Here is a 20,466-nt window from a genome sequence, read left to right on the forward strand (position 1 = left end):
CTCCTGCACACCCCTACCGGAGATTGAGCCAGCAACTGGGCATGTGCCCACACCGGAATCAAACCAGCAACCTTTCTGTGTATACGACAATGCCCAACCATCTGAGCCACACCAGCCAGGGCCATGGCCTCCATTTTTGAACAGTGTGAACTCACCAACTCATTAGCTGATTGTTGCTTTGGTCTGCCAGGCACCAAGGCTCAGCCTCTCAACAAAGGCGCTTCAGACGACACTGATGAACTGACCTACAGAGCTGTGTTAACAGAGGTTTGGGTCTGCCATCCTGGCTTACTACTGTGGCTGAGTGCTGAATCACTGCACAGCCAGCCTCTTTGGCATTCTCTCTCCTGTGGCTGGACTCTTCCTTCTTTGAATAAAACGGAAACAGACCCATTTTCTTTAGTCAATGACAATACCGTCAGCTGTCCTAGCAGCTTGGATGACCAGACTTTTCTTTTAGCCTCACTGCCTGATGGCAATACTCCAGCTCCAGTAATTTCTAGGAGTGAGGAGCAGCCCATGCAGGAAGGGTATCCAGGGAACTGGGCTGACCTCAGATCAATTAGGACGGCCGTTGTCAGCCTTAGTTGCAGATTAGAATCATCTGGAGAGCTTTATAAAAGTAGCGATGCCTGTGTCCCTGCTCCTACCTATTGTGATTTAATTGGTCTGGGGTGGAATCTGGGCACGGATGCCTTTAAAAGCTCCCCAGATCATATTTGCAGTCGCAATGAAGACCACAGACTTGGGGTCTTATGTTAAAAGAGAGGATGGGAAGCTGGCATAATTCCCTTCTAAGCTCCCCTCAAGCATCTCCACACCTTTGGCAATTAGCTTAGACATATTTGCAAAAAAACTGCAAAGAACGGTGTTAAGGATACAATGCCACACTTCACAGGCAGCAAGACATTTTCTCACATATTCTTACATTTGACTCTTAAAATAATCCAGTGAGGCAAGCGGGACAGGTATTATTAGCCACTGTTTTCTGGTAAGGACGTTGGTATCCTGAGCCCACTGAGGACCTGGACTTCTGTTTTTTGTTCAGCAACTTTTAAAATTATATAACCGCATACTCTACAGCAGCGGTTCTCAACCTGTGGGTCGCGACCCCTTTGGGGGTCAAACGACCCTTTCACAGGGGTCGCCTAAGACCATCGGAAAGCACATGTATAATTACATATTGTTTTTGTGATTAATCACTATGCTTTAATTATGTTCAATTTGTAACAATGAAAATACATCCTGCATATCAGATATTTACATTATGATTCATAACAGTAGCAAAATTACAGTTATGAAGTAGCAACGAAAATAATTTTATGGTTGGGGGTCACCACAACATGAGGAACTGCATTAAAGGGTCGCGGCATTGGGAAGGTTGAGAACCACTGCTCTACAGCAACAGTAAATAACCTCGGCTGTCACACGGAGGAGGAATATCCCATAGGAATGAAGAGCAAGGGTTTAAAAATCAGACGTAAGAATGTGAATTATTAGCTCTATGATCTTAGGTACATATATAACCTCTTTGAGACTCAGTTTTCCTCATCTGAATATAGAACAAAAATATAGTGCCACCTTCAAAGGGGCATCAAAGAGATACAACAGTTGATGTTCTCATTATATAATCATGCCACAGTTTCCTACTTGTGAACAAATCTCTAAGAATTTTTTTTTTTCTTAAATGTAGCTGGGCTCCTTTATTCCATTAAGTTTTCTTTGGTCTCAATCTCTGCCTTTCGTACCTGATACTACTGCATAGGTGAGGTGCTTCACTGGTTTGTGCTGGCGGCATTTCTCATTACAGTCACCAAATGATTTCATCTAGATCAGAAATCAGAAGCATAGCAAATTCACCATTTACAGTGTTGATTGATTCATTTCCTTTTTTTAGAGAGAGAGGGGGAAAAACCACATCGATTTGTTGTTCCACTTATTTATGCATTCACTAGTGTCCTGGTGCACAGATTTGTGCACATTGAAAGGAAATTAATTAGAAGAAATATTTAATATCGCTATTTGATTCTTGCTAATGAAAAGAAAATAGGATTCTACCGAGTCTCCTATCTACCTACTCCAGGACTTCTGTGAGGATCAAATGAGATGAGGCACGGGAAAACACTTCACAAACATTTGGTTAAACTGTAAAATGTTTGCACCTGGCTATAAAGCAAGTTGGGTTCCTGGGCTGAAGAAACTCCAAGAAGGCTAGTTGCTAGGGAGAGGAAGCCAGGTGTTGCTACGTGACATCATTACCCAGCGCCCACAGTGATTGTTTCCGGGCTGGGCTGGGCTGTGGGCCACATTTTAAAAAATATATATTTTATTGATTTTTTTTTTTTTTATATAGAGAGGAAGGGAGAAGGAGATTAAGCTGCTTCCTGCACACTCCCTACCAGGGATGTGCCCGCAACCAAGGTACATGCCCTTGACCGGAATTGAACCTGGGACCTTTCGGTCTGCAGGCCGACGCTCTATCCACTGAGCCAAACTGGCCAGGGCTATGGGCCACATTTTGCACCATGGGGTCTTGGCAGCATTGGCTGTGACTTGGTGGGGTGTCACTCTGGGGTGGTGGTGAGGCCTGTGTCCCACTTGGGGGAAGCTGAGTGTTGGTTTGTTGGCGCCAGGTCCATGGTGCCATTTATTTTTAAATGGCCAGTGCACGTCATGGTAGCTCCTGCGTTGAGTGACTGCCCCTTGGTGGTTAGTGCGCATCATAGCTACCAGTCAGACGGACGGACACTTAGCCTCTTATATAGATAGATTAGTTCATTGGTCGGCAAACTGCGGCCCCTTGAGTGTGGCTCTGCCACAAAATACCATGTGCGGGCGCGCATGTACGTACGTACAGTGCGATTGAAACTTCGTGGCCACACTCAAGGGGCCAAAGAGCCGCATGTGTCTCACGAGCCACAGTTTGCCGACCACTGGATTAGTTGATTCTTGTATGTGCCCTGACTGGGGATCAAACCCACAACCTTAGCGTATAGAGAAAACATTAACTGAGCTACCTGGCAGACTTCCCTTATTTTTAATGACCTGGACAGTTTTGAGGTGTTCTGGTCAGGTGTTTGTAGGATGCCCCTCTATTGCAATTTGTCTGATGCTTTTCTCATGATTAGACTGGGTTTATGTGGTTTGGGGAGGAGGATCACCGAGGTAAGGTGCCATTTTCATCACATCATATCATCGGCACATGCTATTTGATTTATTAGTGCTGCTGACTTTAATCATCCGGCTGAGGTCCCCTTAGGTTTCTCCACTGTGGTTACTCCCCTTTCCATACTGACGTTTTAGCAGGAAGTCACTGTGTACAGCCCACACTGGGGGAGTCATGCGCCCCCCCCCCCCCCCCCGCTTGACAGTGGAATATCATTTGATTGGAATGCTTCTGCAGATTTGGAGATTGTCCAAAAGCTTTAGTTTGTAAACCTTTTGCTGTCAACGCACACCAAGGCACGACCATGAACCTATTTGGTGATTTCCATAGCCCTGTACTAGTGTCCAGATTAGAACCATAACAGGGTGTAGGGAGACCTCTAGTGGTTAAACAAGGGCATAACCAGCCAGTTGCGGGCTCTTGCCTTGTGCCACGGGCATTCCTTCAGTCCAGTGGTTCTCAAACTGGGATGATTTTGCTCCCAACCCCAGGGAATATTCAGCAGTATCTGGAGCTATCTCTGATTGCCACGTTTGGGGGAGGCGATGCTACTGACATTTAGTAAGAAGAGGCCAGGGATGTTGCTAAAAGCACAGAACACATACAAACAAAGAATGATTTGAATTGACACATCAATAATGCTGAGGTTAAGAAGCCCTGTGGCCAGACCTAACTGGTTTGGCTCAGTGGATAGAGCATCGGCCTGCGGACTGAGGGTCCCAGGTTCAATTCCAGTCAAGGGCATGTACCTTGGTTGCGGGCACATCCCCAGTGGAGGGTGTGCAGGAGGCAGCTGATTGATGTTTCTAACTCTCTATCCCTCTCCCTTCCTCTGTAAAAAAATCAATAAAATATATATATTTTTAAAAAGAAGCCCTGTGAGTGTATAAAGGCTATGGTCATGCTCAAACAAACACTATTAAAAGGGAGGGGAGGGGAGAGGAAGAAAGAGAGAGAGACCCTGTTTTGTAAAAAGAGAGGACAAATTCTTCAATAAAATGTGCAGCTCAACGCTACTGACCACAGCAGAGATAGAAGAAATGGCGAAGTGATTTCTGGAAATGTGCAGTTTCTGTTGGGGCCAACATTGGGCACATGAATACGAACGGCAAAAGCTCATGCTGTGGAGCAAAACAGAAGAAATTGGTAAATGGGAAGCTGTTCTGAGCAGAAGAGGTGCAGGTAGAAAAAGAACTGAATCGGGGCCAGTGTTTTGAGAAAGGGAATAAGTAATACATTTTTCAGATGATTTTTATGATATAAATCAATTAAACTAAAAATAAGTTTGAGGAGAAAGCTGCAGCCACGCCCATTACAACCATGATCCACAACTATTTCAATTGCATTCCTATATATTTTATGTTGTTGCAATCAATGAATATAACCACTTCATACTCTACTTTTTTCAATGAATGTTGTATCTGAAATGTTTTTATATTCCTAGAGTCTCTATTATCTTTTCATTTAAAATTTTTTCCATTATCTTTTTAAATGTCTATATTATATTTCACAATGTAGATGAACCACAGTATAGCCATTTTCCTATGGTTTCAGTAGTTTTTCTAACATTGTTTCAATAGTTTTAGATATACTTCTTTAAATTCTAGAATTTATTTTCGTTATATGGTGTGAGGTAAAACCCAACTAGGTATTTTTATACAATTTGCTACACATACCTGATTATATAATTTCTTATCTACTGTGATGTAGCCTTTATGAAATATTAATTTACTCCTTTAAAAACCCTATAAGATAACTGTTATTATTCACATTTTACACCTAAGAAAATAGGCATGGAGAGGTTCAGTAAATTACCCAAGGTTACACAGCTAATAAACGGTAGAGACTCAATCTGACACAGGCAGTTTGGCATCAGAGATCCATTCTTAATTAACTGAGTTAAATTATAAATGAGTTAATATTTGTAAAGAATCTAGAGCAGTGCTTGGCATATAGTAATCTTTGTATAAATGTTTGTTTAATGAATTCAGGGAAAATGTCATGGACTTATTTATCCAAAAATCAGTTCCAAGGATACCTGTTTGTATCCCATTGATCTGTGTTGGTTTCTGTTTTAGCTTTGATTATTAAAATAGCATTGGCATCGGGGGCTGGGTGAAAAAGGTGAAGGGATTAAGAAGTACAAATTGGTATTTGCATAATAGTCATGGGGAGGTAAAGTTCAGCATAGGGAGTATAGTCAATAATATTGTAATAACTGTGTGGTGTCAGTTGGGTACTAGGCTTATAGGGGGATCACTTTGTAAGTTATATAAATCTCTAACCACTATGCTGTACATCTGAAACTAATATAATACTGAATGTCAACTAATTGAGAACAAAAATTTTAAACATATATTTTTATTGATTTCACAGAGGGAGAGGGAGATAGAAACATCAATGATGAGAATCACTGATTGGCTGCCTCCTGCACACCCCACACTGGGGATCAAGCCTGCAACCTGAGCATGTGCCCTGACAGGGAATCGAACCGTGACCTCCTGGTCCGTAGGTTGATGCTCAACCACTGAGCCACGCCAGCCGGGCAACTAATTAAAAAATTTTTTAAAATTCATATAAAATAAAATAGCATTTTAAATTTGATAGGGCAAGCCCACACCAATACCTACTATTTATTTGTAACACTTTCCTTGCTAGTCTTGCCTGCTCATTCTTCCAAATAAATTTTATTACCCATAATTATGAAAAATTTAAATATAAAGAAAAAAGAATTATAAGCACCACAGATAAACTTTCCTAAGTCATTTGTTTCAAAACTCAAATAAAAACAAACCAAGCCCTAACTGGTTTGGCTCAGTGGATAGGGCTTCGGCCTGCGGACTCAAGGGTCCCAGGTTCGATTCCGGTCAAGGGCACGTACCTTGGTTGTGGGCACATCCCCAGTAGGGGATGCACAAGAGGCAGCTGATCGATGTTTCTCTCTCATAGATTCTAACTCTCTATCCTTCTCCCTTCCTCTCTGTAAAAAATCAATAAAATATATTTAAAAATAAATACATCTGCTTTTGAGGATTTGATGGGAACTAATTCACACTAAGAGTTAATGTGATACCAATATTAATACTAATTAAAATTCTCCTTCAGAAATATGGTTTACTTCTCTACTTATTCAGGTATTTCTTTGTATTCCTGAGTAGTATATGGTGGTTTTGTCACCCAAATTTCTTGTTAATATTAATCAGTGACATTTTTCTTTTGATTGTGTTGGTGAAAGGGTGCAGAGAAAGGTCTTTTTAAACATATATTTTTATTGATTTCACTGGTTATTGTCAGGCATTGGGGATATAAATTAATGTAAAAATTGTGTAATATAGCAGAGGAATATACTAGCCTTGTAGACGGATTATTAATTTATTCATCACAACATCTATTGAGCATATGCTGTATGCCAGGCTCTGAAGACACATGGATGAGTGTGTCTATTTCTTTTTGTCCTTGGGGAACTGATACTCTTCGGAAAGATAAATAGATGATCTAAATAATTTAAAGCAGGGCAATAAAATGCCACAAGGAAGGTCAATAAGGCTGCACCAAGGAGATAATATTAGTCAGTGACAAGGGTTCTCCAGGAAAGAAAGGAGAAGGTGCATCCCATCGAGCAGAAACACCTCATGTTCAAGGATAGGAAACTGGACAGTTCTGTGTGAAGGGCTGACACAAGGCAAATGGGAATTGCTAGGGAGGCACTGAATAGTATGTTCTGCACAGAGAACAGTGCATTTGTTTGGTGTAGCTCAAGTTTTGGGTATTTGGAATGGGGGTGGCTTCTGGAAAGATGAGTGTATGTGTATAACATGCAAAAGGTTTGAACTTTATCATAAAAGTAACAGGGTCAGCAAAGGTTTTAAAGCAGGAGTTTTTATCAGAATTAGTTTTTGACAGAATCATTCTGGCACCAGGGATGGCTTGGAATGGGAAGAGAGAAGGCTGGAGAGATGGTGGCAGCCAGACTGTGAAGAGCATTGCATGCTGTAGGGAGCAAAGCCTGCCATTGGACCTTAACCCACAGGCAGCAGAGTGATAAGATCAAATAAGTAATAAAACAGTAAAATGTGCTGTGATAAATGGCACAGATAATAACAGTAGGCATTCAGGGGAGGGAGTTATCACCACATAGGGAGGGAATCTTGGCCTTAAAATCAGACGTAGGCAGGAATCCCAGGTCTTTTATCATCTATGAACAAGGTTTATAGCCTTTAAATAAATAAATAAATATATATATATATATATATATATATATATATATATATATATATATAGAGAGAGAGAGAGAGAGAGAGAGAGAGAGAGAGAGAGAGAGAGAGAGATGGAAGAGGGAGAAACATCTGACCAGCTGTCTCCTGTACGCCCCCTACTGGAGATTGAGGCCGCAACCTGGGCATGTGCCCCAACCTGGAATACGACACTCAACCAACTGTGCCATATCGGCTGGGGCTGTAGCCTTTTTTTTTTGGCTGTAGCCTTTTGAGTCTCAATTTCCTGACCGCTAATAAAATAATGAGGCCAATAATACCCACCTAAGTACCTGCAGTGAGGACTAAATGAGAAAAACTATTTTAATGCCAACTACAGAGTAGTCACTCAAGAAGTCTTATTTCCAATTGTGCAGCTCCTACCTTGATTGAGTTCACAGTTGAGAAATTTGCATTTTTACTCATCACTGTTTTCATGCTTTGGGACTTCTCAGAATCTACTACCCATTTTCTTTTTCAGGTCTATATTCTTGTACTTAAATTCTACCTTAAGACAATTTTTTGTTGTTGTTGTTGTATATTCTTTATCCTGCCAAGAGCATTTTAGATCTGGAGAGACCAGCTCCTCCACCCTGTCCATTTCACTGTATCACATGTCCTGAGATTTGCTTCTTTCCATCTGATTCCAGGGTCAAAGATCTTGATGATAGCACAAGCATTTAGCTCACAGAGATAATGGCTTATTCATTTTCCTCTTCTAGCTTCTGAGGAAATAAAACTGAACAACTCAAAAACCTTGGGAGAATGAGAAATATGAACCGACATCCCCACTCTTCTACCTTCTTAGGTTTGGGCCCAGAAGTCAACCAAATTATGTCTTTGTCAGTAAAAATCTCAGTGCCTGCAACTCAACCCAAAGACTGACATTGTCCCCAAACCCATCTTGCATCTGTCATCAGTAAAACACTGCACCATTTAAATAGTGCTGATTATCAGGAAAGAGGAGTAACTCATGTTCCGGACAAAAATTGATTTGTAGGTATATCCAGAGCCGAAGGCTGCAATATAGTAATTCATTTATCGAATAAATCTTTATTGAAACCTTCTCTGTGCCAAGCATTGTTCTAAGTTCTGAGATACAGCAGTAAACAAAACAAGGTCCTTGCTCTTGTGGAGCTCACAGTCTAGTGAGAGAGACAGATAATGAATAAGCAAATGTATAAGTATATACAAAATATGCCAGCTGGTGACATGTGCTATGGACAAAAATAAAACAAATATGGGGAGAAGTGATGAGAAGGTAGAAAGGGCTATTTTAGTAAGTGAATTTGTTTTATTTTTTTTCCTTAATTATCAAGATACTAGAGGCCCGGTGCACAACATTTGTGCACTGGGGAAACAGGGGATCCCTCAGCCCGGCCTGCACCCTCTTAAGTCCAGGACCCCTCGGGGGATGTCTGCCGAGGGGTCCTTAGCACTGCCACAGAGGCAGGAGAGGCTCCTGCCACCGCCGCTGCACCATGACCCTGGCTTCTGGCTGAGCGGCACTCCCCCTGTGGGAGCGCACTGACCACCAGGGGGCATCTCCTGCATTGAGCATCTGTCCTCTGGTGGTCAGTGCGCATCATAGCCACCAGTTGTTCCGACATTCAGTCAATTTGCATATTAGCTTTTTATTATATAGAATAACAGGTAAAGTGTATAACTATGTACAACTTGATAAATTTTTAAAAATTGATTTTAGAGAGAGAGGAAGAGAAGTGAAGAGAGAAACATTGATGTGAGAGCAGAACATCAATTGGCTGCCTCTAGCACACCCTACCTGGGATCGAGTCTGCAACCCAGGCATATGCCCTGACTGGGATTCAAATCAGCAACTTTTCAGTACATGGGACAACACCCAACCAATTGAGCCACATCTCTGCTATCACGTGGTTGCAACTGTCTTTTTCACTGTAGACTTCTATGTTTGCGAAGTGACTTCTAATCAGAGACCTCATGGAAGTGTGCTCTGCTTGGAACACTTTGCCTCTGAAAGAGAAGTACAAAGGCCTCAAGGCAGACACGTGTTGTTTGAGAAGCAAAGAGGCCAGTATGGCTGGAATTGAGTAAACAATGGGGAGGGTGATAGGAGACAGGGTAAGAGAAGAGAAGTGGAGAGCTGGGGCAAAGGATAAAGTAAGCCATCGAAAGGCCTTTTTTTTTTTTTTTTTTGAAAAATGTATTTTTTATTGATTTCAGAAAGGGAGAGAGAGAGAAAGAGAGAAACATCAATAATGAGAGAGAATCATTGATTGGCTACCTTCTACATGCCCCACACTGGGGATTAAGCCCAAGCCCACAACCCAGGCATGTGGCCTGAAATCGAACTGTGACCTCCTGGTTCATAGATAGAACCTCAACCACTGAGCCACACCGGCTAGGCCACCAGCAGGCCTTTTATACTGAGATAGAGAAGAAGTCATTGGAGGGTGTTGAGAAGACAGACACAATCTGACTGAGGTTTATAACTGCATCCTTTTGGCTGCTCTGCTAAGAAAAGCCTGGCCCAGCCAGCGTGGCTCAGTGGCTGAGCATTGACATATGAACAAAGGTCACGGTTTGATTCCCCATCAGGGCATGTGCTTGGGTTGCGGGCTCCATCCCCAGTAGGGGTAGTATAGGAGGCAGCCGATCGATGATTCTTTCTCATCATTGGTGTTTCTCTCTCTCCCTCTCCTTTCCTCTTTGAAATTAATAAAAATATTTAAAGGAAGGAAGGAAGGGAGGGAGGGAGGGAGGGAGGGAGGGAGAAAGGAAGGAAGGAAGGAAGGAAGGAAGGAAGGAAGGAAGGAAGGAAGGAAGGAAGGAAGGAAGGAAGGAAGGAAGGAAGGAAGGAAGGGGAAAAAGCCAGAAGAGCCAGGGAAGCAAAGCAGGGAAGAGGCAGGGGGAGTGACCCAGGAGAGACACGGCGTGGGCTTGGGTCAGGATTACAGCACTGCGGAAGTAAGGGGTCTGGCTCTGGAATCATTGTGAAGGCAGCCCTGACAGGGTTCTTAGATGAGACTGGGGTATAAGAAAAAGAGATTATCACGCATGAGTCCAGGCTTTCAGGCTCAAGTAGGGTGGAATTGAACCCAGTCTTCTGTACAAACTTTTTGGTAAAACTGATCACACAGAGAATCTGCCAGGGGTTTACTCCTTTAAACCGCATTACGGTAACATCAAGTTTAGGAAACAGTCCATGTGACAGAGCTTTGCTGGAACAGCCTTGCACCTACTGATACCTGTAATAAAAAATAATTTCTTCTGGAGGGATTTAAGCCAGTTTACAATGATAGCTGACAAAGAGTGCCTTTGTTTATAAAATCTCCTCCAAGGGCTCTATACACTTTACAAATCCCCCACTAGCCAGTTGTTCACCTCAAAACAAAGGCATTTCAAAAGCAGGGAATTAAGAGGTGTGAAAGAGGCAAGGGAATCTAGGTCAGAAAACAAATGCCTTCTCATTAGAGCACACCTCAAAGCTATCTGTAAAGCTCAGTGAAGGTGAACGGAGAGCTCTGGGCCTTACGGGGCTCAGGAAGGACCTCAACAGGAAACAAAAGTGCTCCTCGGATTTCAGAGCACAAAGCAAACCCGAGGGGACTGAATGAAATCATCCTGGTCAATAAAAAGTGCAAGGTTGACATTAAATATGCACAACACAGCTGTTTTGCTCTCTCAGAGATTTATCCGAAAATGCTTACAAGTAGGTTTTCCTACATAACAACAAAACCCCATAGATTTCTGGTGTTGTTGCCTTACTGAGGGAGTGAGGAGAGCACACTGTAATTTGCGTCGCCCTCCTCTGAAAAAATGGAATTAAAGAACTTTCAGGGGGCAAGGGGAAGGATGGGAGTGGGCTGGAAGAGGTTGGGGGGGGGGGGGGAAGAACTATGTAATACTTTCAACAATAAAGATTTTAAAAAAAACAAACTTTCAAGTGACAGAAAAAGAGGGATCAATCATCAGAAAGCATGAGAAGTGGCGCCTTTCAATGGCTTCTGGTGACATATTCGAGTCACTGGCAAGAACCGAGGGTGGGACTCGAGCTTGCAACAGGCTCACCAGAACCAAGCTGATGTGACTGCTCACATGGGGATGACAGCCACAGCATTGGCAAATCATGACTCATGGCCCACAAGCTGAGAATGGTTTTCACATTTCTGGATGGCTGGGGGGAAAATCAAAAGAGGAATATTTGTTATATGTGAAAATTACATGGAATGCAAATTTTGGCGTGTTATTGCCACATAGCCCCACTTATCCATTTAGGTAGGAGCTATGGTTGCTTTGCGTTGTAACAGCAGAGTGGAGTAGTAGTGACAAGAGCCCTTCTAGCCTGCAAAGCCTAAAATAGTGTCTATCCAGTCCTTTCCAGAAAAAGCTTGCCAACTCCCTGCTCGATATCACACTGATGTATCAAGGTAGAAATAACAGGCGAAGGAATTTATTTCCAAAATGCAATTGAGCGCACATCCCAGAAATGGAAAAGCACAGAAACAAATCTGGTGGATGATGTGAGTGTATACAGCTTTTGTTGTTGTTGTTAATGAATATTGACTTCAGAGTGGAAGGGAGAGGGAGAAATAGAAACATCAGTGATGAGAGAGAATCACTGATTGGCTGCTGCCTCTTGCACACCCCACACTGGGGATAGAGCCCACAACCTGGGCATGTGCCCTTGACTGGGACTCGAACCCAGGACCTCCTGGTTCACAGGTTGCCGCTCAGCTATGCCAGCCAGGCAAGTGTATAAAGCTTTTACCTGCAGCACTTGGCATTCATTCTTTTTTTTTTTTTAATATGTTTTATTGATTTTACAGAGAGGAAGGGACAGGGATAGAGAGAAACATCGATGAGAGAGAAACATCGATCAGCTGCCTCCTGCACACTCCCCACTGGGTATGTGCCTGCAACCAAGGTACATGCCCTTGACAGAAATTGAACCCAGGACCCTTGAGTCCACAGGCCGACACTCTATCCACTGAGCCAAACCGGTCAGGGCGGCATTCATTCTTTCCAGGCAATAGAAAGGAGAAAGATCACCTTTCCAAGAAAGGAAAGGGATACGAATCCATTTAATCATCTAGAATCAGATACTGTTCAGGTTTTCTGCTCTTACACTGGCCCTTTCCATGGGGAGTTAATATAAAAGAGTCAGGGATACGCAATGGTGATTTAGTCAGCCCACATACAGTGGCATTGAAACTTTCAGAATGGAGAGCTTGCCTGCCTCTTTCACTACAGTAGCCTCAGAACCTCCACATTGTGAGCCTTCGATATTTGTTGAATGAATACATGAGCATAAACTCTCTGCACACACTTATGAAGGAAGCTGGCTACTCTAGCTCATGTTTTCTTCAAGCTGCGGCATTGAACAAAAAGAACCATTTTGTTCTTGGCCTCTAATTGCTTTGGGGAAACTGCAGCAGTAACACTCCAGACCTCTGCTCCACCTCAGGATCAGAGCACTCCAGAATGCAGTGGCCCCTCACCCCCTCTCTGTGCTTAAGTCAAAGGGCAAGTATGGCTACTATTTAGTGAAGGCTCCACAGGAAGATTTGTTTGTTTCTGATTCCAGCTACTGGGCTGTTCAACATCAGCCAGTAGGAGCAAACCCATGTTTACAACCTAGCTCAGCCTCCTTATCTCCTCTTCCTGCAGGCAAAGCTCTTTTGTCCTTGAAGCATTTTTCAAAGATGGCTGGTTATGCGTGTAGAAAATACCAACCCGAACAACACAAAACCCAAATGCTCTTATTTACACAAGGATGCTATTTTATCTTAATTCACTAAATACTGAAAGAAGTTCATAGCTCCCTTTGCTTTTTTTTCTACTTGCAAATATTAAACTAAATTACCTGAAATATTAACCCTGAAGAATGTTGTTGTCATAAAAAAAGAGGTTCCATAACTCAGTTTCTCTTTTTCTGCTCTTTTCAACTTGAAGTTGTTTCTATAACCTTTTCAACTTGAATTTTTGTTTGTTTTTTTTCTCATTAGAAGAAGTAAATGGTAGAAGAAATGGGCTCAGGAAACAAGTTACAGAGGCAGAAGGGTCCTTGGAGCTTAGGAAAGAGAAAGGTAAAGATAACGCCCTAGGGGTGGGGGGTGGGGAGAGAGGTAAGGGAAAGGCCAGGGCATGCTCCCAGCAGGGAGAGCTGCCTCAACTTGAAGTTTTTTTTTTGTTTGTTTGTTTGTTTTTTTTTAAATATATTTTATTGATTTTTTACAGAGAGGAAGGGAGAGAGATAGAGAGTTAGAAACATCAATGAGAGAGAAACATAGATCAGCTGCCTCCTGCACATCTCCTACTGGGGATGTGCCTGCAACCCAGGTACATGCCCTTGACCGGAATCGAACCTGGGACCTTTCAGTCCACAGGCTGACGCTCTATCCACTGAGCCAAACCGGTTTCGGCTCAACTTGAAGTTTTAATGAGGATCTACCACGTACCTATGTGCATTTTGCAAAGTTGGGGAAAAGGTAAATAGCAGAGGTGAAGACAAGCTTCTCACACTCCAGAAGCCCAGTGTAATAAAGTCATTTTTTGTTTGTGACTGCATTACCCCAAAGGGAAGTGCAATTTATATACCTACATTATGCATTGCAGAGAAAAGAAATATGTAAGAAATCTCTGCTCTCCTGGATAGTATTTTTATGACAAGAACAAAAATTCCAACAAGAGCACTTAAGAGTTTTCATGCTATCACTTAAGATCTTTTAAAGGTTGTTGCTTAAGTAGTCTCAAGAGATAAGTAGTCAGAACACTACTGGTTCTTCAAAATGTTAAGTACAAATGCACTACCAGCTAGAATGAAAATTTCCCTTTGCCTACCATAAAAAAGAAGGGATACAGAGAAATAAGTCAGATCTCCACGTTCTCTCCAAGTTCATGTGTTAAATATTAATTTTCATTGTCTATATGAATTTTGCCATCAGAAAACCTCAGTTTGGATACTTTGTGATTTACTTGATCATAGACCTTGGGCAATTCTTGGACCTCTCCAAGCCTCTGTCTCTTCGTGGCTACCTCATGAGACTTCTGTAAGAATCAAGGAAGGAAATACTATATATAAAAATGCCTGCCCAGTTGGCATGGTTCAGTGGTTGAGCGTCAACCCATGAACCAGGTTACCAGTTCGATTCCTGGTCTAGGCACATGCCCAGGTAGTGGGCTCATCTCCAGTAGGAGGCCTGCAGGAGGCAGCCAATCAATGATTCTCTTTCACCATTGATGTTTCTGTCTCTCTCACCCTCTCCCTTCCTCTCTGAAATCAATTTTATATAATATATATATATATATATATATATATATGTCTTTTTAAAGAAAAAATCGTTTCTTTTAATGTTTTTATTTCAGAGAGAGGAAAGGATAGAAACAGTAATGATGAGAGAGAACCATTGATCTGCCCACCCCACACTGGGGATCGAGCCTGCAACCTGGGCATATGCCCCGGCTGGGAATCAAACCGTGACCTCCTAGTTTATAAGTCAATACTCAAACACTGAGCCATGCCGGCAGAGCAAAAAAAAAAACCCCATATTAAAAAAAACACCCTTCTAGCCCTGGCCAGTGTGGCTCAGTTGGTCGAGCATCGTCCTGTGCACTAAAAGGTTGCTGGTTGAATTCCCAGTCAGGGCACGTACCCAGGTTTTGGGTTTGGTCCCCAGTCGGGGTGCATATGAAGGCAACTAATTGATGTTTCTCTCTCACATGAATGTTTCTCTCTCTTTCTCTCTCCCTGCCTCTCTCTCTCAAATCAATGAGATGGCGACACCTGGGCGGCGGTGGCTGGTGGGGCTGCTCCTGGCGGTGCGGGGCTTCCCCGCGCGCCGAACCCTGCACTACTGGGCCCCGGTGCGGGATGTGCTGTTCTTCGAGCACGAGCCGGGCCGCTTTTTCGCGGTTCTGGGGCTCTTCTGCGCTGGCGAGGCCGTCTTCTGGGCCTCCCTGGCCGGCGCAGCTTTGGCCCGACCCTGGGTCCCCGCGCAGCTTCCGGATGCGGAGATCCCAGACCCCGGCCGTGTGGACGTGCGCTCCGCGCTCTGGCGCTATGGCCTGGCCGTGGGCTGCAGCGCCATCGGTACCCTGGTCCTCGCCGCTGGACTTCTCCCTCCGCTCTGGTTCGGTGATACTGCAGGTGGAGGGCAGCAGGTGACCCTCACCACTCACGCCCCCTTTGGCTTAGGTGCGCAATTCACTGTTCCCTTGAACCAAGTATCCTGCGTGGCCCCTGCCATGGTGTCTCTAAAGGTCAAAGGCCGACGCTTCTACTTCCTCTTGGACAAAGCTGGGTATTTTCCTAACACAAAACTCTGACAACACTGTGGGTGCCTACCGTAGCTTGTGAAAAAACCACCTGGGGACACTCGCCCCTCCAGGAGGGGAATAAAAACAACCTTTAGGTCCTGCCCAGTGTGGGGTTGAAGCATTGTCCCAGTGCGTGGAAAGATCTTGGGCACGCTGGTGGCTCAGTGGTTAAGCATCAACCTATGAACCAGGAGATCACAGTTGGATTCCCCATCAGGGCATATGTCCAGGTTGCAGGCTCCATCCCAGATCATGCAGGAGGCAGCCCATCAATGATTCTCATTTTGATGTTTCTCTCTCTCCCTTCTTTATTGAAATCAAATCAATAAAGATATATTTAAAAAAAGGGAAGGATCTTGGGTTCGATTCTAGTCAGAGCACATGCCCAGGTGTGAGTTCCATCCCTGGTTGGGGTGCATATGGGAGGCAACTGATACTTCTCTCACATTGATGTTTCTCTCCCTTGCCCTTTCTCTAAAATCAATAAAAACAAATCCTCAGGTGAAAAAATAAAATAAAATCAGTAAGAATAAAAGCCTTCTAAATAAGGATGCCCCACCAATCCCTTGAATATAGAAACTGCATCTTATTTCTTATTAAATCCCCAACATCTGGAATAGTGCCTGGCACATAGAAGATACCTAATTATTTAATTTTGATTGAAGGAATACTTTACTATACAAATATGTCCTCATAAGGCAACTTTTACTATAATTTTTAGATTAATAATAGGGTAGTAACATAAGATGCCAAGTTAGAGGTTGTCCTTGGACCACTACTAAAATATATTCCTGATGGTAGGGTCCAACCACAGCTTTATACACTCCACATGTATAAGAATAATATTCCATTACATGTATACCACATTTTGTTTGTCCATTCATCTGTCAATGGACATTTGAGTTGCTTACACTCAAAGAGTGACTGGAATTAGAATTTTTCATATTCCCTCCCTGACTATTGTGAATAAAGCTACGAACCTGGTGTACTGGAAAAGTCCCTGCTTTCAATTCTTTTGTGTATGTACCCAATTACTAATCATATGGTAATTCTATTTTAAATTCTTTGAGGAATCACCCTATTCTCTTTTTTCTTAGAAGTCATATTATTTTACATTCCCACCAACAATGCACAAGAGTTTTAATTTCTCTACAACCTTGTCAACATCTGTAATTTTCTGGATTTTTCTCATAGTAGTCATTCTAATGAATGTGAGGTAGTTCTAGTAATTTTCAAAAAATAAGTTATTTGGGAGAAGTTATTCCCAAAGCTGATTAATTTAGAAAAAGACAACGTTTTCCTGAGAAAAATGTTGCCATAGTTGTTCTCAGCATTTCCCATCTGACCCAAGAGGTATTTTTCTACTAAGATGATATCATTTATCTAACTTTTTGATAGGCTAGTGATTGCTGTTAGTGATTAATAGGACCGGGTGTATCCTGTTACATTTTGCAAAGCCACCCAAGTGTTTTTCTTTGGAATCATCTGACCTAAACATGATGACTAAAGGGATCCCAAGAAAAAGAGAAGTGAATCAGCTATGAAGGAGATGGGGTTGGGAAAGAGCCTGTAAAAAGTTAATAGTTCATCCAAACTTTTACTTAAATATACAGAAGTATAGTTTCATCGTTGGTAAACTTTAATATTTGACTTCAAAGACCACAGAAGACAGAAAGGTAAAATTTTCAGAGTTTTTAAAACTCAAATTTCTTTTTTTCATAAAATGGTGAAATGATTAAAATAAGGAAGTGGGGGGAAAAAAACTACCCTCTGTTTAACGCCATACAATAGTTGGGAGAGGCCCAGCACTTATGTATATTAAATATTAATTTGTTTAATCAAAAGTTTTATTTGGAAAAAAAGGGAAAACAATGACATGTGAGAAATAATTGGATTTCTTTTAACACACTCTTCCTATGATCATATTTAAGAAGTTCAATGACAAAGATCATGGAGAAAGAACAAGCCTGGGTACAGCAGTGTTGTGTTTTGAAAACAGCTTTGAACTTGGTATTCGAAGACCAAGTTCAAGGTTTTGCATAAATAGGTTTGTCACCTTACTAGCTGTGCAATCTGTGTGAGTCACCCAACCCATCTGAGCTTCCATTTCCTAATCTATGAATCAGAGATAATATCACTTATTTCACAAGACTGTGGTAAATATTAAATAAGATAATAGGTGTAATAATACCTGGCATACAAAAGATACTGGATACATGTTAACTTTATTCCTCTTTCCAAAGTAGAGTCAGAATTGTCTCATTATTTGGTAGAGCTTAAAGCATGCATACATGGGGTCTGGATATTGCTTTTCAAAGAGTGACTGGAATTGGAATTTTTCATATTCCCTCCAGAAACACATTTCTTTCTCATCTCAGTAACTGGCTCCACCATCTAACTATTCAGTTGTATAAGCCAAACCTACCAATTAAGAATTTTCCCTCTTCCTTTACCCACCAAGTCCATTGGTTCTACCTCTAAAATAGATCTCAAATCCAGCCACTCTCTCCATCTCCACTTCCACTGCCCTATCTCTATTTCCATCCTGTCCCCTTCCAATCTATTTCTACTCAGCAGCAAGAACAATCTTTAAAAATGCATTACATCAAAAGTACAGCATAGGGACTACAGTCAATAATCCTATATAATAAAACCCTAACATGCAAATCAACTGAATGGCGGAAAGACCAGTGGAAGAACCGGTCACTATGATGCACGCTGACCACCAGGGGGCAGCTCCTGTGTTTAGCGTCTGCCCCCTGGTGGTCAGTGTGCTCCCACAGGGAGAGCGCTACTCAGCCAGAAGCTGGGCTCACAGATGGCGAGCGCAGTGGCAGTGGTGGGAGCCTCTCCTGCCTCTCCTGCCTCTGTGGCAGTACTAAGGAGCAGCAAGCAATCAGGTGGAAAGGAGCGAGGTATCCTAGACTACGAGAGATTCCTGACTGCAAGAGGGTGCAGGCCAGGCTGAGGGACCCCACTGGTGCACGATCGGGGCCTGGGAGGGACCGCAGGGGGGCTCCAGGGCCTGTCTGGCCTGTCTGATCCAGTCCCGACCGGCCGGACCCCAGCAGCAAGCTAACGTACTGGTTGGTGCATCTGCCCCCTGGTGGTCAGTGCATGTCATAGCGACTGGTCAAATGGTCGTACAAAGGGTCGGGCACTTAGCATATTAAGCTTTTATTATATAGGATGCTACCCTGGAATATAAGAAAAAAAGATACTGCTTCCTCCTTTTCTCAGCTCAATTACTTACTAACAAGACCAAAAGCCCTAAGGAGCGCAGGAATTGTTCTGTATGGTTCACAGCTATAAGCCAGGTGCCTGGCATGGCAGGCATTCATAAATATTTGTTGAAAAATACAACCCATTCAGTCTTAAAAGAGATCCTCACATATCCTCTCTCTCCAATATCTCTCCAATAGCTCCTCATTTTCACACATTTATAAGCCAGTCCCCATTTAGAGCACAACTCACTTGATACTGCTGTCTTTTCAAATGTTCTGGTTCTCCAATTCCTTTGAATAAGTGGCTGGTTTTTACTAGCCTCATTTAGTACTATTCAGTCCTCTTCAGCCCTTTGCAATCTGGTATCATTTCCATCAACTAGAGAGATAAGTGAACCACAGTTAAGAAGGCCTCCTTCTAAACCAAATGCAGTCATCCTTTCCCAGGCCCTGCCTTCTCAATGTCCTATTTTGGACACTGCTGATAACCATGTTCTCTCACAAATTCTCTACTTTCATGGGGTTGAAGATGCTGTGGGCAAATTCAAGGGACTGACTCTGTCATTCTTTTCCCTGCACTCATTTCCTTTGTGAGTTTTTCTTTTCCTCTTAATTTAAATTATCAACTCTTTTGTTGATGAGGTTTAATAAACCACAACTGAGTTTATTTCATTTTAAATACAGAATCTCAAGCCTTGAATTAGCATTCAGAACAGTCCAAAGCCACTAACATCACTAGTGGCTTTATGAATTGTGTTGGTATGCTCTCAGCCTTCTTTAAAAAAATTTTTTTTAAATTTTTTCTTTAATATTTTTTTCAATTACAGTTGATGTACAACGTAAGTTTTTTTTTCAATTACAGTTTACATTCAACATTATTTTGTATTAGTTTTAGGTGTATAGTGGTCAAACAATCATGTACTTTACAGAGTGTTCCCTCTGATATTTCTAGTACTCATCTGGCACCACTGCTCTCTGCATTCTGATCTCTGACTCTTGGATCTGGCCGTTTTAGCTCTGACCTTGTTTTGGTGCCTGGTCTCAGACTGCTATTTATATTTTCCTTGTTACTGAAATGATTATGTCATATTATTGCCTAACAGTTTTGGTTCTTGTTTTTAATGCCTTGAGTTTAGACACCTGCTAAAGTCATAAGACTTTCAGCTCAGAGCAAACTATTCAGCCTGGCACTCTTCCACTGGCACTTGTATCTACTGCAGGGTCTCTCTTGACCATTAAAAAAATTTTCTTTTTACTGATTTGATGGAGAGAGAGGAAGGGAGAGGGATGTCGGGGGGGGGGGGGGGGAGACATCAATTTGTTGTTTCACTTATTTATGAATTCATTGGTTGATCCTTGTATGTACCCTGACCAGGGATCAAACCTGCAACCTTGGTGTATCGGGATGACACTCAACCAGCTGAACTACCCAGCTAGGGCCTTTAAAAAAAAAAAAAAAAAACACACAACATACTAAGATTTACATTTTACGTTCTTTTATCTCAATTCACTGCTGCCATTCTTC

At 42.4% G+C, this 20,466-nt stretch overlaps 2 protein-coding genes across 2 annotated transcripts in view; one reads left to right on the plus strand and one right to left on the minus strand.

Annotated features, from left to right (window-relative positions):
* Positions 1-19,337, minus strand: part of YPEL2 (yippee like 2) — an 85,332-nt gene extending 65,995 nt beyond the window's left edge. The window contains exon 1 of the mRNA XM_059669820.1: positions 19,192-19,337. The gene's annotated coding sequence lies outside the window, so the exon portion shown is untranslated. The remainder of the gene's footprint in view (positions 1-19,191) is intronic.
* Positions 15,175-16,220, plus strand: LOC132217839 (transmembrane protein 223-like). Its single transcript, XM_059668266.1, has one exon. The coding sequence runs from the start codon at positions 15,175-15,177 to the stop codon at positions 15,724-15,726; it is 552 nt and encodes a 183-aa protein (XP_059524249.1). The 3' UTR covers positions 15,727-16,220.
* Positions 19,338-20,466: the final 1,129 nt, after the last annotated feature.

This window comes from Myotis daubentonii, chromosome 16 (assembly GCF_963259705.1).
Source record: "Myotis daubentonii chromosome 16, mMyoDau2.1, whole genome shotgun sequence".
NCBI lineage: Eukaryota > Metazoa > Chordata > Mammalia > Chiroptera > Vespertilionidae > Myotis > Myotis daubentonii.

Bases quoted from the DNA above. Each gene is read 5' to 3' on its own strand.
- LOC132217839 (XM_059668266.1), top strand. From the start codon at position 15,175: ATGGCGACACCTGGGCGGCGGTGGCTGGTGGGGCTGCTCCTGGCGGTG.